This window comes from Micropterus dolomieu, linkage group LG04 (genome assembly GCF_021292245.1).
Source record: "Micropterus dolomieu isolate WLL.071019.BEF.003 ecotype Adirondacks linkage group LG04, ASM2129224v1, whole genome shotgun sequence".
Classification (NCBI taxonomy): domain Eukaryota; kingdom Metazoa; phylum Chordata; class Actinopteri; order Centrarchiformes; family Centrarchidae; genus Micropterus; species Micropterus dolomieu.
The window spans coordinates 10,360,514-10,379,245 of record NC_060153.1 but is presented as its reverse complement, the minus strand read 5'-3'; the positions used below and the strand labels follow the sequence as shown (position 1 = coordinate 10,379,245).

The 18,732-nt window shown below is 39.1% G+C and overlaps 1 protein-coding gene across 1 annotated transcript; it reads left to right on the top strand.

Annotated features, from left to right (window-relative positions):
* Window positions 1-4,708: 4,708 nt before the first annotated feature.
* Window positions 4,709-17,576, top strand: LOC123970368 (microsomal triglyceride transfer protein). The gene is made up of 18 exons (XM_046048380.1): window positions 4,709-4,776; window positions 6,364-6,551; window positions 6,730-6,873; window positions 8,817-8,924; window positions 9,021-9,137; window positions 9,216-9,355; window positions 9,441-9,591; window positions 10,313-10,470; window positions 10,628-10,796; window positions 11,246-11,353; window positions 11,479-11,691; window positions 11,803-12,014; window positions 12,156-12,253; window positions 12,465-12,586; window positions 12,810-13,037; window positions 14,188-14,312; window positions 16,354-16,524; window positions 16,610-17,576. Exons 1-18 carry the CDS (start codon window positions 4,716-4,718, stop codon window positions 16,755-16,757), a joined length of 2,661 nt encoding a protein of 886 aa, XP_045904336.1. The 5' UTR covers window positions 4,709-4,715; the 3' UTR covers window positions 16,758-17,576.
* Window positions 17,577-18,732: the final 1,156 nt, after the last annotated feature.

The window sequence follows — 18,732 nt, the reverse complement described above, 5'->3', positions numbered from 1 at the left end:
CCCCCCCCCCCCCCCCCCCCCCAACATAAGTAAGGTTAAGTATTTTAACAAGGTACAGAGTATGTAAAAGTATTATTTAACAATTGTTTTACAGATTGACGGTGTGTTTTAACTGGGAATATTCTTTACATCATCAGTTTTAATTAAGCTTTAACAAAGGATTTTGGGTTAAGTATTAACCTACACAAATTAGGTAGGAAACCCACACTTTAACCATATAAATTTAAGCATTTTGGTCTTATCAGTTTACTATCACTTTAAGCAACGAAGTGACATTTTTAAACTTTACCCACAACATTAACACATTTAGCCCATTAAATACATTTCTACACCCAAACAGACAAAGATCCAAACGAGAGTCCTTGTGAGCTTACCGATAGCCCGTCACAATCAAAAGATCCCTGTTCCTCACAGTGAATGCGTTTGTACTTCTGCCGTCCTCTCAGTCCGTCGCACCCTAGTCAAATGACTGATGCGCGTGTTTGTACTCCAATAAAGGAGAGGGAAAAAGCCAAAAACACAATACCACCTCTTTAATAAGCACCAGTTGATCAGCCAGAGGAAGAGGTGCAGAGGATGCCATTGTGTGTGGATAATGACTCCCTCCTTTTATTATTATCTTTTTAATTAGGACGGAGTCACAGTGATAACAACACTTAATTCACCAGTGGAGGGTTTATTGCAAACAAGTGTTATGCCATCTCCCTCACACACACAACCAAAGAGGCTGTTTTTCAGAACCAATGACAAGCAAACATGTGGTTAACACCTTTCAGCTCAAAACAATATCAATCATTAATTTCAATCTCATTTGTATTTAACTGTTTGGTGGAGATGGAAACCAGTGACACTTAAAGAAATGCCGGATACTTATAATGTGTTTTATTCCAGTTTCAGCAATTGCAAAAGGAGATGCTCAAACTTAAATCAGCCTGATGTTCAAATTGTTTTTGTCAGCAAGAATAACACTACACATCTACTCAAGAGAACTGTAACTATGAAATCTCAATTAAAAAAAATGTCAAACGTCACGGACCAGAGGTTCGTGTCTCTGCTGCTCATGTGTTGTCTCAGACTGTTTTCAGTTCCCTAATTGTTGGCGATTAGACTGAGTTGGAGTCGTTGTTCCACGGTTGGAGAGGAAAAGCCATATTGCTGTTTTAGATGGTAGGTTTCACTCACTCACTCACTCTTTCAGCACAACAGATCATTTGCATTTAAAGCTTTGATAAGCGTATCTGCTGTGTTGTCAAGGATTTCAAACCTATGATTTGACCTTTTGGCCAGGTGTCTCAGTGTTACTTCCGGCTCCTTTTCTAGTCTCAATGGAGAACAGTAGACTCGTTCCTACTGATATAATCAACCTTCCTCTCAAACACATTGACTCCTTCCAGTTTAATGCCAAAATTGTTTGATTATCAGCGCTGAGCAAGTGTCTCATTCATTTATCTTTGTGAAACAGTCAGTTATGTGTACCCTCCTTCGGGATCCCTTTATCCAGAAATTTGACAGGATAGCAGTGATTTATAATATGCAAGTTTTCCTTGCAATTAAAAATGACAATATTGAGTTCACTGATTAGCAGGCAACCAGGGACACCACTAGAAATGTTGTGTCCATCAATAATAGCTTTCCTATAATATCTGTTGAGCTCTGCCCCCCCTATAATGTACTTTGTGTACTTTACTCATTTTAAATAAATTTGCAGACAGTAACGGTGTACATATCACTCCTGTTTTAGCTCCTCTTTATTGGTTCCACTTTAGAACTACTTTTAAAATTTTATTAACTTATAAATCCATTGTCTTGCTCCGTCTTACATTAGTGACCTTTTGACCCCATCTGTACCTGTTTGTAACTGGAAGTTGTTAATGGCAGCTTTGTCTTTGCATCTCAGATTAAGTAGCTCTAAATCTCCCTTGAAAACCTACTTTTAAAAAAAAGTTTATTAGGTGCTTTGGTTGATTATTTCCCCTGATTTTACATGTGATTTTATTGTTGCTTGTGTTATCTGATGTTTTACTCATACTTACTCATCTCTTTTCTTTTTGCTTTCACTTGTGCTGCACCATGTAACATTGTTAAGAAAGGTGATATACAAATAAAGGTTATTCTTATTATAAATACTACTATACGACTCCTCAGTTAAGCGTTCTTATTGTCCTTAAATGATCTATATTTGCTTCCTTATATTGTACAAATTAGATTTAAATTTGTTGGGATTTCTTTTTCTGTTGCTTCACAGTGATTGTTTTGTACTCTGTATCTGTATTGTTTGGTACATTGGGAATATATGAAATCTTCATCCAGTTGTGTCATTATGTGACGATATACATTATGACAAAGTCTGAAGTTATTCCGCAGTAATTATGACCAGCACCATCATCTTTTTCCACCAGTAAAATGTGTTTTTAGTTAAAAGTACATAGAAAAAATTAGGTATAACCTATTCATCCCTTTTATAAAAAAGGCAAATCTTCCCACAGGTCATGACATGCTTTCTAGTACTTTATCTGTAGTCCTTAGGAGAAGCACACTGACTGCTGGCTGCAGTTGGACATTGAGAGCTTCCTAATTGTGGCTGACGTCTAGCTTCAGGACAGCAAGGGAATCATCAGATGAGGAGTGCTGAGATGGTGTCTGTCCGCTGGATTGCGTAGTCTCAACCCGAAGAGACAAACATTCTGTAAAACGGTGGTTCTCAAAGTGGGGTCTGGGGATCACCAGGTGTTCTTGAGAGGGTTCTAGGGGGTCCTCAGCAAAAAGTGGAATCATTTCTGTCTTTTTTGTAATTCCACCACTAAGTAACACAATGACAGAATCTATGACTACTTGGGTCACAGGTTTCATACACTGTAATAAAAGATCTAAAATTCTATCAGAATGGGGGTCTGTGGTCTAATTTGTGTGAGTTTAGGGGTCCTTGATGTGAAAAATTTTTAGAACCACTGGTGTAAAGGTATCAGTGCTGAGGTGATCTTATTTCTGTTTTCAGTGCAGATTCAGCTGAAGAAACTCCAAACAGGGAGACAGTCAACATCAGCAGACAGACACTGACACCCAGTGGCTGCTCCATCACATTCACATATACTGTATGGAGTGCTGTTGTGCTTCAATCTGAATTGCCTTTATTTTCAACACCTTAGTGTTCTTACTCCACTACAGTTATCTGACATTTTAAATATAAAACCTACAGTACGTTTAGAAACTACCTAAAAATTTAGAATGACCAACTAAAAAACAACACTGACACGGGGCATTTGATACATTAAGTACATTTAGCTGATAATACAATTAAGTAAAACTGCTTGATTACTGTCCTGTGCCGCATCATTATTTTGCAATGTAGGCTACATGTGACAAACTAAATATCGCTGCAAGAACAATTTTCTCTATATGTATACATGCATATTGTGAGCTGTTGAAAACCAGAATCAGTCACCTTTATGTGTCTACACACTTACACTTGGCCAGTAAAGATGACTTTGATGCAGATTTTGATTAGGCCTACTAAACTTTAGTTGGTAATAGCAGCTTCACTGGTGTAAAAAGACAACGTTTCTTTAGGACAAAAAGTTTGACCTGTGTGGGCTGATTTGGGTAAAATTTCACAACAGTATAATAGAGTGGGATTTATTTAAAACAGGAGAATAAGTGAAGTGAAGTGAAAAAGCCAAATGCTGCTGATGAACGTGATGAATGGTGCCATCAAGTGAAAATCTGCACATCCCCTCCTCACACGCCTCACCCCCACCACGCGCGCGCACTCGCACGCACGCACGCACACACACACACACACACGCACACACACACACACACACACACACTCTGTATCTAAATTGTTACTATCATCATTTTAATTTTACAAACTGAGGTTGCAACTATCTGTAACAGATGAATGGAGTCTTGAAAAGCTTTAATCAGAGGAATCAGCAGTGGAGTTTGTCTAAAACCTGACACATCAGCCTAATATCCTCAAAAAGTATCACCGATCTAAGCTCATATCTCTTGTGTAAAAATATGTCCTATTCAGTATTTTACACAGACTCACCCTCAGCTGAAAATGTGCAACTTTTGGGTCCACTGTAATCTGAGCTGGAGGGCTGGTTTGACTGCCGACTGCTCATTTCCTCCAACCAACCAAGACGCACCACAAAGCACCGACTGTTCATCTCAGCAAGTAAGTAGGTGAAAGGTGTCATGAACGTAAGGACGCTCTACCACCTCTCGGTAAGTATGAATGGCTCGCTTTTCTTGTGCAATTATATTTTATACCAAAATGACGTTCTACTATATTGTTTGTTGATTAACGTTACGGCATGCAGTCTGTTGGAAACCTAAAGTCCAGACGGCGGGGAGTCTCACTTGCCCCTTGATCATTTAAATCAATCAGATAATCCCATTTCATTGATTAATCAATCACATGGCCGCAGATGCAGATGTGGCCTCGCCTTATTAAAAGAGGACTCCTGGCAGCATCTGTCAATAGCACAAGTTCCTGTCAAATCTGTGCATCCCAGGTTAATGATTTGCCAGTTATCTCGTACTTAGTACTTGAGCGTGGAGTTTGGAGTCTGCCCTCCCCTCCGATAAAACATAATAGGGGAAGCTTGGACTTGCGTGGCCTTTCTTTTTGGCTCTTAGTGCCACTCCAGTCACTGACTCCCTTTTTTGTATCGCTTTTGATTCTTCTGGATACAGAGAGAGGACACACAATGTTAACTCTGGTTGTGTTCTTGCTTTGTACAGCCGCCTCTGTCTCCACTTCTGCCAAAGGTGAGTTTGGAAACGTTGTGACCTTCTGTCAGTAAATGTATAGATTGTGTTAGTAAGGTGTTTGGGGCCAACAGGCAAACTATTTAATAAAGTTTGAATTAATTTATGAGGGACAAGAAGAATGCTGCTTCATTTCCAATTAATAGAAATGTGAAAACAGGATTAATTTCTAGCTTAAAATGACTTTGCTACAGAGACTGTAAAATCCCCAAATGAATGAATTGTTGCAGGAAATAATGCTGGGTGATGTTACAGTGCACACAGTGTCTCCCATTCATTGTCAGTGGAGTAGCTTCACAAAGTGCTGCTTGGTGACATCACTGACTGAGAAGAGTACAGTAGATAAAACACAACATATACATATATTTTTTTTATTTCTGCTGGTGTTTTCTGATGTTCCCTTAGAATATCAGTTGTTGACAAAAGGCAAGGTGACACATATTTTGTTTTGTGTCACTTTTTGAGAGGAAGGTTGATTACACCATTCGGTAGATGAATTCAGCCTCATGCCTCAGTGACCGTGATGAAATCAAATACTGACACGTCAGTCTGTCTTCTCCACGTGGCCTAATGTCATTTCTAACGAGGAGCTTGTCATTAACTGAGCAGAGGAGAGATTTTTATCTTTGAACACGCCTTGTTGAAAGGCCACTGATTGAATCACCTCAACACTATTCACAGACATTATTTCTGGAAAGGAAACCAAAAAAAAAGAAAGAAAATGAAAGGCAGTTTGCTCAGTGGAAGTTATTTCACGTCAATACCCAAAGTGTATAGTGTAAGGGAAACTATAAAGCACAGAGTTTGGCGGGCCACAAGTTAAAGATATATACCTTGAATTACATATTTTGATACATACCATCTTGTTATAAGAAACCACATATTTGGTGTTTGTGTGTGTTTTTTGGTAAAAAGTTATCATCCTCTATTAACAGTGTTAAGTATGTAGCTCAATATGCTTTATTATTAAAATGACCTGAATTACAGATATAGACTATAGCTTTCGCATCTTCTGGTTTGCGTTCATTCAGCACCGTGAGTAAAGTTACACTATCACTGATAGTAAGGTAGTTAAAAGTGTGAATTGCTTTGAAAAACATCCTATGTAGTGCTAGTGCACCTATTTGTTAGTGAGAAGCATCTTTGACTTGAGAGTTTTCTCCCAAACTGCTACTTTTTAAATGTATGAGGCTACCGAAATAACATTATCCTTTCGGCAATATCCAGGTTTGCTTATTGTTTGTTTCCCAGGACAACACAACCATTGCTCAAAACTCAAATCTAAGACCTTAGAGCTTGAACACACCAACAAAATATAGTTGTTGTTTTTTAAAAACAGTCACTGCTCAAAACTGCATTTTTGCATGACAAACATGACTGAATGTTCAGGGGGATGAATTACTTTATCAAGTTTCAGGTTTCTATTAGCTAATATTTAGAATGTCCTGACATGAAATGAAACCAATGGTATAATGAGAATGTATTTGAGAATGTGTCTTAAAAGCTATAGTACACTTTGGGAAATGGTTTGCAGTAACATAAAGCACCACTCTCCACTCACAAGCTGTGTTTCCTGTGTTTCTTCAGGTGGTGCTGCTGGACCCCGACTGAACAACAACCAGCTGTACAAATTCAGCTACACCACCGAGGTGCTGGTGGACAGGACCAGGGGGTCAAAAGAGGGCAGTGCTGGCTACAGGATCTCGAGTGATGTGGACATCAACCTAGTCTGGAGAGATCCCAGCAGCAAGGATGACCAACTGATTCAACTGGCGGTATGTCGGTCCAGTCACATGTGCAGACAGAACTTGATGTCATGTCATAGAACATTTATATGCACTTCAATCAAATGAGTTACATGAGCATTAGAATAATCCATTGATTGCAAAAGGGAGTGCAGGCTTTGACTCTCAGTACTTAATACTTAATACAGTACTAATCGCTCATTCATAGATCTCAAATGTGAGGATCGACCCTGTGTCCCGTCGATCAGAGAAGAAGAACGTCCTCCATGGATCCACAGTGGAAAGCGTTTTGGGGAAAACCAAACTAGCAGCTCTGACAAAACCTTTCTTGGTGCATCTGAGAAATGGAAAGGTAAGAGCGTTAGCCTTGCTATAAATGGTATTAAACAATATCTGTATAAAGAAAATAGTCCTTATCAGTGGCTCACCACTTATTGCTGGTATTATCTCCTCAACCTCATATTTTCTTAAGAAGTATTTAATAAGAAAACATCTTTTTGAATAAAGAGTTTATATTTTTGGTAAACACTGAGATCATTTATATTCTCTCCAGGCAAAGAACGACAGTAGCAGTTCCTGATTATGAGATGAATTGTTTTTTTCAGAAAATTTATAATCTTATACATACATAATGTTACAAAGTCAGTAGTGTACTTCAAGTGCTCCACTGTTGTTTTTTTCAGCTAATTAATGAGCTTCCGTTCATTGTGCTGGAGTGATGATGCTGGCAGGGGAAATACCACACAGATGTGTGTGCGTGCAAAGGTCTGCAAGGTTCAAAGGGTCAATGAATGAATGAACAAGTCTGACTCAAAGAGTGACTCTGGGATCGGTGGATAAGGCTCATACTGTCCTCTTACTGGCTGTGAGATGTTTGGGTTCAAGCCAAACTCATTCACTGTTATCACATCATTATCACTATATACTATCCAATAATGCATAATCGCCACCGAAAGAATAATAGCAGGCTGGTTGTTACATATATCATTTAAAGACTCATGAGGAGAATCATACAGCACGGGTTTATGGGCAAGTATTGCTGAAGAAAGTGCTGTCAAGAGTAACGATTTCTTCACTCAGTTTTCAGCCAAAGCAGCATGGGGATGGTTAGTGAAATTCTGTTTAAACATTCATGTCCCCCATGGGATGAACTCTGATCCACTGACCTTTCCTCTAGCACCATCATCAGGTCAAAAGTGAATGTCGTCCGATAATTTGCTTTGTGACCAAATACTTGCAAAACTAATGGCACACACACTTAACAAAGATGGTTATCATGGTAAACATTATGCCTGCTTAGCATGCTGACGTTAGCATTCAGTGCGAACGCCACCAAATTAATTATTTTACAATCTGGCAACCCAACATTTTTCTTATTATTGCCTTATAACTGATCCATAAATATTAGTAAATTGTATTAATCATTAATAAAGCAAATGGTTATAACTTATAAACATTTTCTTAGGAAGTCAGGACTTGTGTGGTGTATAGAGAGACTTCAACAGCATACTGTATTGATTATATCTTACTCTGAAAAGTCTGTGACTGTTGTGGAACTGTTGTACACCAGCTGGAAAAAAGTTAAAATAAATTAAAATATTAAATAATATCTTACCTCTTAGTATTAATACTTATTCAGTGTGGAGTAAAGGTTGGAAGAAGGAGCTGTTAGATGGCGTGGAACTGGATAGACCAGTGTCTCTCCTGGTGTGTTGTTAGGTTATTTATACTTATGGCAGGCTGCGGCAGGAAAAATACACAGAGTCGCAGTGGACAATCTATTTATGGTGGTACAGGCTGATATTGTGGCTGAGCACCACAAATAAATTGCATACTGTATAGGAGACACTGTAGGATGATGTAATAGTCTGCTTTCTCCAGTCATGAGCAAGACACAGAGCACATTACTGAGCCAGTATTCCAGTATTTTAATATGATAACATCAACATACGTAAACACAAGACTGACTCATCTTTTAAACTGTAGGTGCTATGTACTGATGTGTATTGAGAATATAATTAGAGGCTATAAACTGTATTTGTTTATAATATCTTATTTCTGCATGTAAGACAAATAGTCTCTGATGTCATGACCATGCAGACATGTTTCTGTACACAAGTGTGTAAAGGAAAACGGACACCCTGAAAGCCTTTGTGAGTTGCAGCACGTACAGTACTGTGGGTCACTTGCCTCAGAAGCTGCTTAATCTGTTCGACAAAATGCCTCTGTATCCATTGTTCGAAGGCATGATGTTCTGTTTAACGTGTTGCTTTTCTTTTTACACGTCTGCTGTAGGCAAAAGCATTTTATTCCTACTGGGCCGAACCTGCAACCATCAAGAACCTAAAAAGAGGGCTGGCCAGCTTAGTGCAAGTTCAGCTCAGTACTGGGAAGGTTATAGAGGTAAATGGCATGATTATACTTCCATCACATTTATTCATGGTTTTCATGTTTTATTACATGTAGCTAATGCTTACAAACTTTAACCTCTGGGAACAGAATGACGTGTCTGGAAGGTGCACAGTCGAGTACAAGGCAGTCAAAGGTCAAGTGACAAGAACCAAGATCCTGGAGACGTGTAGGACTGCAGAGACCGGATTCACCACACACAGTCAGGTATGTCAGTGTCCAGACCAACTCACCGTGCCAAAATTTAAATGTTACTGAATTGGTAATAAATGTGCCTCCCCTCAGGTCTTGGGTGTGAGCAGGAAGTCCAGTTCTGTTACAGTGTTCACACTTGAAGATGGTTTCATCCGCTCGGCCGTAGCTGAAGAAACACACTCGCTGGCTGTTAACGCCCTCAGATCTGCTGCAGCTAAAGTCCTGTCAAGGTAAAGGTCTTAACAAAGAATTAATGTGTATTGCCATTTGTAATATGGGGCACATTTTAAAATATTTAAATGCCTCGCTTTCCAGACAAACCCTCACGTTGGTAAGAACAGAGGCTGGAGCGCCGGAGGCTGCTGGGAAAGATGTGACTGGGGTTGTCAAGTCAATCGATGGCAAACTGGCAGCTGTTGGTATCATTGCGGAGAAGGTCAAATCCCAGTGCAAGGGCTGCCCATCAGTGAGTACCTGTTCCCTTTCACACAAACACATTTTAGCCGTGGTCTAGGGGTGGAAAAGTTGGTCCACCACTTTGGTTCAGATTTAAATATCTCAACAGGCATTGAATCGATTGCCATGACATTTTGTACAGACATTCATGGTCCCCAGAGGATGATTCCTAATAACTTTGGTGATCCCCTGACTTTTCCTCAGGCACCACCACAAGGTTAAAATGTGTCGTTTCGAGTGAAATGTCTCGACAACTATTGGATGGATTGGTACAAATATTCATGTCCCACTCAGGATGAATCCTTAGAAATTATTTAACATTTCCTCAAGCGCCATCATCAGGTCAGATCAGTCCAATTTTTTGGTTTTATTACCAAATACTAACTCCAGTATCAGCTGTACTTTTAGTGCTAATTACAAATGTTAGCATGCTAACATGCGAAACTAGGATGGTGAACATGATAATCATCATCACCTGAACTAGTACAAGTAATTATTACTAGGAAGAAAGTTATACAAATACATTCCCACACACTGCTTTTCATTTTCATTGAATGAGTACAAGTTACATTTTGGTGCCTAGAGACCTTCTTCAGCGTCCGAAGGTCTGAACGACTCCTAAATACTGTAACACTGTATTAGTAAATAGATACTGTATATTTTTGTACTGTAATTATTGCCTGAAGATGATCTGTCTTCTAATCCCCTCTCCCCTGTGTGCTCCCTCTTAGCTTTTTGAACATTGGCAGGCCGAACAGAAGCAGCTGGAGCCAGCGAGCCTGTCCAAAGCCACGGCTCCTCGCAGCTTCCTGGCCCTCATCCAGAGCATTAGGAAGGCGTCCAAGGATGAGATTCTCAAAGTGCTGAAGAGTGCCAGCAAGACCTCTCTGTAAACAGGCTTCTACTTGTTTCCTACATCTTAACTTACTTACAAACTCCATCTCTGCTGTTTCTTTGATTGAGTCTAACTTTTAAGATTGAGAATGTCAGGACGCAAGAAGATTAACTCACCATTGTTGTCTCTACCTTCTTCCTGCTGGTATCAGACCTCAGGTAGTAGATGCTGTGACCTCCTCCCAGACTGCTCCATCTCTGAATGCCATTCTTGAATTCCTTAACTTCACCGACGCCAAAGGTTTTGTTCTTCAGGAAAGGTTTCTCTATGCATGTGGCTTTGCTTCACATCCCAATGAGAGGATGCTCGAGGCTCTGCTGGTGAGTGTCATGTTGTTAATCACAGACTTGGCACCTTTTCTTGCTTAGTAAAGGAAAGATCTGATCTGCCGTGATCGAGTACATATCAGTTATTTGATCAGTCTCTGCCTCAAGATATGAACTGCAAAGTGTTTATTTTCTCCAAAATGAATCCAGAAAAAAGTTGGCACTCTAGTGGTTTAAAAAAGCAAAAGCAAACAATTACCACAGGTCTTGACATTTTCAAGATTCCCCAGATTTTTCAAAAACATTTTAAAACTAAGTTTAGTGGAAACAAACACATTACATATCAATGGTCTCTTCATACATTTCTGTATAATATTCTTCTTTCTGCCCTAGAAATCTAGAGATCAGCTTTTTAAATTGTGTGTCTTAAGAATAAGTCCACAAAACCAAGTCTTATTGAATGTTATCTGAGAATTTTAATGAGAAGAGTTTTTCCATTATAGGATATTTCAAAAGGAAAGATCGGCAACAATGACATTAAAGAGTCAGTGGTGATCATTATGGGAGCCCTTGTGCATAAGCTGTGTCAGAAAGGAGGGTGCAAGTTACCGGTGAGTTTCCAACAAGATAATAAAAGACGAAGTACACATAAATGAAGTGCAGTCTGGGAACAAACCAAATTTGAATGAATCCAAGAGCGAGACTAATGATCTCCTGCTATATATTTAATTCTCAGACAGTAGTGAAGGTGAAGAAGCTGATTTTAGACGGCCCTGACAGCACAAAGGTAGAGTCCGAGGTCCAGATGTATCTTCTGGCTCTGAAGAACTCTATGCTTCCCGAGGCCATTCCCATCTTTATCAAATATGCAGAGTCAGAGGTGGGAGCTTACAGCACCATCGCCCTCACCGCGTTGCAGCGATACGATGTCAGTCTCATGACCGATGAGGTGAGCCATACTCTATACAAGACTTTATTTGAATTGATGTTTATGAGTGTTAACTGCTATGCAATTAGCATAATAAAAACTGAGAAAAAAAAGCATTCGTCTCATTTGTAGGTTAAGAAGACAGTGAACAGGGTTTACCACCAGAATCGACGGATCTATGAGAAAAACGTGAGAGCTGCCGCTGCTGATGTCATCCTCAGTAGCAACCCCTCATACACAGAGGTCAAGAATCTGCTTCTGTCTATTGGGAACCTGCCTCATGAAATGAACAAATACATGCTGTCTAAGATCCAGGACATCCTCCGCTTCCAGTTGCCTGCCAGGTGTGTTAAGGGACATCCAATGGACCAACAGAAATGCTGAGTTTTCTGAGTTGATCACTAACAAAAAAGAGCATTTTGTGTTACCAATACATATTGCAGCTATTTAATGTATAATATCATTTTTTAAAAATCATTTTTCAGCAAAGTCATACAGAAAGCTATTAAGGACATGATTTCCCATAACTACGACCGTTTTTCAAAAGTCGGGTCATCGTCTGCATTCTCCGGATTCATGGCACGTGAGTAATCAACCAACATCTCTAAGCTTAAAATAAATCACACAATATATCGGTTGAAGATTTAGAATCTGAGATGAAATAAAGAAAAATGTTTAAAATTTAACAGTGAAAATAAAAGTTCATGAGTATCACTATTATTTGCATTTAAACAAGAAGATAAATAACAGCTATATGCATGCGGACTGAATATTCTAAAATCCTCTTCCTACAGAATCTGCTGATTTGACCTCCACATACAGCTTGGACATCCTTTATTCAGGCTCTGGGATCCTGAGAAGAAGCAACATGAATATTTACGGTGCTAGTAAAGGAGCGATGCTACATGGACTGCAGGTACGTGCACGTGATATCTCAGTAACGCCTTCATGAAAAAGTCAACTTAACTGTGACATCAAAATGACCTGGAAATTATTATTTTTTGGCCATAATTCTACACCATAACTCATGGATTTCTTTCCTTATGTACCATTTTTTATGTAGTGTCTATGAAATATCAGAACAGATCATTATCAAATTGCTTATTTAGACTAATTTTGAAATTCTTCCTGTTTTCTAGGTGGCAATTGAGGCCCAGGGTCTGGAGTCACTGATTGCTGCCACACCAGACGAGGGAGAAGGAGACCTGGAGTCGTTTGCTGGGATGTCGGCTCTGCTGTTCGACGTCCAGCTGCGGCCTGTCACGTTCTTCAAGGGTTACAGCGACCTCATGTCCAAAATGTTCTCCATGACCGGGGAGCCCATGAATGTAGTGAAGGGTCTCATCCTGCTGACTGATCATTCTGAGGTAAGCAGTCATTACTGTGTACTGCATCAGTGCCACCATTTACACTAGACCTTAATGTAGTAATGAAACTAGTATTTAAAGTTTACATTCAGTATGGTTAAAAACGAGAGTAGTAATGAGTCATGCATGCAGCAAGTAGTGACATACAGGTTGCTGACTCTAGGTGCTTGGTAAATGACCGTGGCTGTATGAATTTAATGGAAGAGAACACTTAACAATTGGTATATGCGGCGCAATGCTTCCAGAAATCCTAATTCCCTTTCAAAACAGTGTCAGATTTGCAGCTTGTAGTTCAGCTTGGTTGAGGTCATCTCAGGGGAAAACAACAGCATTGGTGATTTGTTAAAACAGCTGAGAAGACCTAGTTTTACATTGCAAACCACAAGTAGTTTGATGTCCAACAAAGGTTAAAATCAATGGCAACTGGACTTGGTTGAAGATACTGGAAGACGTTTCATCCCTCATCCAAAGGACTTCTTCAGTTCTGACTGACTGGCAGGGAAACTCAGCTATTTAACCTCAGTGGGGTCGTTGGCCAGGGTCATCGATACCGCTGGTTCGACGAAACGTCTTCCAGAATCTTCAACCAAGTCCAGTTGCCCTTGATTTTAACCTTCGTTGGATAACTATGACCTGGATGACTGAGAATCTTCATAGACAAGTAGTTTGATGCTGCCATATTATTATTATTGTTGCCACAGAAAGAAAATATGGATGATTGGGTGTAAAATGCATAGACTTTGACATTGGAGATTGAGGTTTGCATCTCCTGCCAACAGCCGGCATTGGCAACCAAGTAATTTTAGTTTCCCGAAAAAGTAGCAAGACAGTCTATTTGGGTCATTTTGTAAGCACTGACCCAGAGCCTATTTTGTCATGTAGGCACGAGGTCTTACTTGGACAAAATGTGTACACAGACACAGATAGTGAATGACTCAAGTTTACAACTTCATTTGTCGAGCTTAGTGAGTGTGAACAAGGTCTAAATGCGAACAGCTGATACCAGGATGTGGGATTTCGTATGCCTTATGCTGTGGCTACTTTGAACATAATGCTTTATGATAAAAGGAATCTTAATTATCAGTGAAGTCAGACATAACCTTCCATTGTGTGTTTTTGTTTTCTTTCCTGCTCATCTTTGGTCCTCTAGGTGATTCAGCTGCAGTCTGGCCTGAAGGCGAGTGCAGAGTTCCAAGGAGGGTTAGCAATTGACATCTCTGGCGGCATGGAGATTAGTCTGTGGTACAGGGAGTCCAAGACCAGTGTCAATAACAGGTACAGTCCTTACCATAAAACGACTGTTGCAATTGTTTATGTCCTGTAGTTGAATTAAGGGATCAGCAATGGTTTTCCATAATGGTTGGTATGTGCCATGTATGTAGGTCAGAGTACGTTTGTAGAGATACTGTCTGTACAGTATGATGAAAGGCACTTGCAGGGCAAAGTACTTTATGATAGGCTGATAATTCTTAGAAAACAGCTTTTGTGACCTCAAATAGATTTCTATTGATGTTGGATTCACGTTAACTTTAGATGGTCTATAAGTGTTGTCCAAGTCATTTGTTCCACCGACACGTTGGACATGCTCCAGTATTGTGCTTCACGCCTGTTTTATTTCTAGGTTTGTGTGGATATGATGTCAGTTCTGTCTGGTTCTCTATTTTAAAACATTACGGTCAACACACAACGGTAGCTGCTGGAGCACATCATCATGCTGGTATCGGTTAGTTTGCGGCATCTGGTGATGAAACAGGATTAAAAGAGCAGTGCCACAGATTTTAACGTTAAAATACAGTGTGATTTTCCTGTACAAGCCACGGCTGCATATAGGCCTACATGCACCTCAGTACTTTTTAAGTACCAACTACATTTTGTCCATAACAGTATTGAAAACTAAATTCAAGAAAAGTAGATACTGAATGTTTGGTCAGATTCTTCACCCTGTTCATTTGTTTTTTGGTCTCAGATTTTTAATGTTATCAAAAAACCATAGGTACCCTGACTGAAACTTATAGGTCTTGTACTCTGCCCGTGTGCCTTAAAATTACGCTTGCAATAGTGACACATTTAATGTACAGCTCTAAATTTAAATTTACAATAAAATGACTTAAATAAGATTGAGAAGAAAAGGCTATTTTAATGGGCCTCCACTGTGGAATTGATCCCCTTTTGGAACAGCATCATGAAGAAAGAAAATATGGTTTAGGGCAGAAGAAAGAGCTTCTATATTTCTGTTTTGGGATTTTCTCTCTGCTTGTAGACCACTATTAAGGGACATATCTTGTATTTGGACTTGAGGATGATTTGACCCATGTGTGCAGGGGAATGGCAGAGGCAGGTGAATGGATCAGCATAGTTGTACCTCTTGGACTCTGATAATAGACTGGCAGGCTATCTATAGATGCAGAACAAACCACACTGGCATCCTTGCCAAGGCATGTCTCCGTGGCAAAGTTACCGCGGTTGGATTTTCAACTGGCTGGCACACACTTTGATTTGAAACATACATGGTACATTATATCTACTTGTTAGTGTCTGAGCTTTACTGTGCTTTTGGGTCACTGATACAAACTGTATAATATAAATACATGGGAACAAACAAGGACCATATGCCACAGCGGTTATGACCAGGCTATAGAAAATATCTATAATAATAATAATAGTTCTGAATAGCTGGAAACTGTCAATTGTATACTGTTACAATTGTATACCAGAACGCCTCGGACACAAGTATATTAAATTGTAGGTAACCATAGCAATTTTACGCACTATACTCACTATTTACTGTAAGTGGTACCTGCTGGTTAAAGTGACTGCAATTGTATCTTTTGGTAAGTGGTGTGAGCAATAATACTGCAAAGATGTCCCTATATAGAAAATAATGAACTCTTAAAATAATAATAATGTACAGTTGTCACCTCTTTACCCCACATGGGTCTGAAAAGCAATTGTGAATTTATTACATGTGGAGCACTATTTTTAATGTGAGAAATTCACAAAAAACAAGGTTTTTAGACAGCGTGTAGTATATACATGACCTACAAATTTTCAAATACATGAAATATTTCACACGTATTATTATAACTTGTAACTCCATTTCACAAGTCCTTGCATAATTCATGCACATGGTTTTACATGATTAATTCACATGCTGGCATACTGTATGTGTTTTCTGGACATTTACACTATAAAATATTAGTATTTTCACATGAACTTTAATGAAATGTGATATTTCACATGGGAAAATGAGTTTCACATATTCTCCTTTGTCTGTTGGACACAATTTTATTTGGTTTCCACTTGCTTATGGTTTCAGGGGAGCGTTAGTGGTCACTGGCAACGTTACAGTTGACATGGACTTTATGAGAGCGGGTGTGGAGGTCAGTTTCGAAACAGAGGCATCGCTGGACTTCATCACCACTGTCCAGTTTTCCGAATATCCCTTCCTGGTATGCATTCAGATGGACAAAGCCACCTTCCCCATCAGGTACAGAAAATATTTCAATGCTTTTTGTATTGTTGAATCAGCTTAAACAAAACCTAATTGTCTATAACTGATGTTCTGCTTTCAGGGAATACCTGACCAAGTATGAGAGCTTGTCTTCGGGAAAGAGCGTTGTGTCGTCAAAGAGCAAGAAGCAGCTCGTCCCTGGCTCTGAATTCCCTCTTCACCAGGAGAACTCAAACATGTGCAAGAGGGTTTTTGACTCCAGCTGGTAGAAGAGATACCATGAACTATCCAGGAGCCAGTTTTTACTCTTGAGGGTTTATTGCATTCAGGGACAGCTATCACACCTCAGCCTCATGCTGAGAGGACTGCAAGAGAGAAAGTGGTGAATGTTTTTTTAACAACACATACAATGTTTACTTTCCTGTGAATATTTAAGTCATTTTAATTTGACATTTTGTTTGAAATCAGGAATTCCTTCTTTTTGTGAATTTCCTTGAAATGTATTTATGATGGGCACACACAGGATATTTGTTTTTATTTGATGGGTAATACTCAGCATGATTAGATAGTACCACTGTAATTTCCAAACACAATTAAAGTACAGATAAACATGTAAATATCACACTGTAGACAGTGGGTTAACTTTCCCTGTGAATAGAAACGCTCCTTTCTGTCAAAAATCCTTTTGTTTTTTAATTAAATGTGTTTACAAGGTGGAACAACTTATTGTTTTATGTCACCGTATCACTTTTCACACACTTGAAAGTTCAATTAATTATCACAGATAATATCAATTAATTACATTTTTTTATAATCATTTTGGTGATTTAAAATTTTTCCTAATGAGACGATGTGTGTGCATTGTCTTTACTTTGTACTTGCAAGATCTGAGGTTAAAATTGAATCTCCAAAAATGAATCCATCAACACTTGAATATATTTTTTTGTACGTGGCCGAAATGACTCTTGTTTGTGCAAAAACATTTGGGTAGTTTTAAGATTTATGAGCTACTCTTAACTTTGTATTTCCATATTTAAAGAACAGTTTGTTAGATCTGTAATTGGCTAATAATAAAATGTGCACTGGAACACTTTTTGACTTTTGAATTGTATCAACAAAACAATATTTATGAACAATTGTACCATGTGTACAACAGTAATGGATTACCCTTTGGGCAAAATAACGCTGTCGGACATTGTTCCTTTTGGCTTTAAAAAGGCAATGTCTAACTGTCAAAATCAGTTTATGAGTACTACACATATTCCCCTACGAATTGGAAATTAAGAAAATTACTTCAAAGTAATTGTGACATAGTGAACCTGGCCCCGAAACTCATAGGTCTCTAAAGGTTTGTCATTGTGCCCAGTTTGTCATCCAGCCTTTGTGTACAATTAGAGTCAGAGGATACCACAGAATATCATGTATCTTGCAATATGGCTGATGTAACGGCTGTGTTGCTTGGCCCAACAAAACCACTTTGATCCAGACTGAAATACAGCATCTTTAACCATTGGGTGGACTGCCATGAAACAGACATTCATGGTTCCTACAGGATGAACCCTAATGATTTTGATGAGCCCCTGCCATTTCCTCTAGTGCCACCATGAGGCTCCCATTTTTGGATGTTGAGTAAAATGTTTTAACAAATGGATTTTGTCCAATACCTTCATTTATGACCAAATGCTAAACAAATACATTCCCATTCTTGCACTTTGAGTTAATTACCAAAAGTAAGCATGCTAACATGCTAAACTAAGTTGATGAACACGGTAAATATTATATCTGCTGTACATTAGCCTTAGCCTTAGAAATCAGTGATCCCAGTGTAGAAAATCTTTCCTCCTGGTGGTTTCAAATGCGAATTTAATTGTCTGGCAATCAGATCATTTCAAGATGGCAAACTCCTAAATTTGAACCTGTATATATTACACCAGATTATTCCATGCTGTCAAGGTTGTGTGCAAGTTAGCATTGTTGTTAGCTGCACTGTTTTCACTAAAGCAACTGCCTTAATTTGTTTGCGGTAAGTCCAAGGAGACAAAATGTACCTCAGAGGCTTAAATGTAACACACACTTGTTGATCCAGGTGAGGCAATAAATCTTGACTTTTCTTGTGTCACAGCTGTGACATTAGAGCCCCTCCTGGCATCTAAATACAACAACTGGGCCTTAATGTAGATTCTTTAGAAACCACTGAGAGCAGCTGGGGGCAAACCAGTGTCTGCCAGTCTTGCTGCATCCATG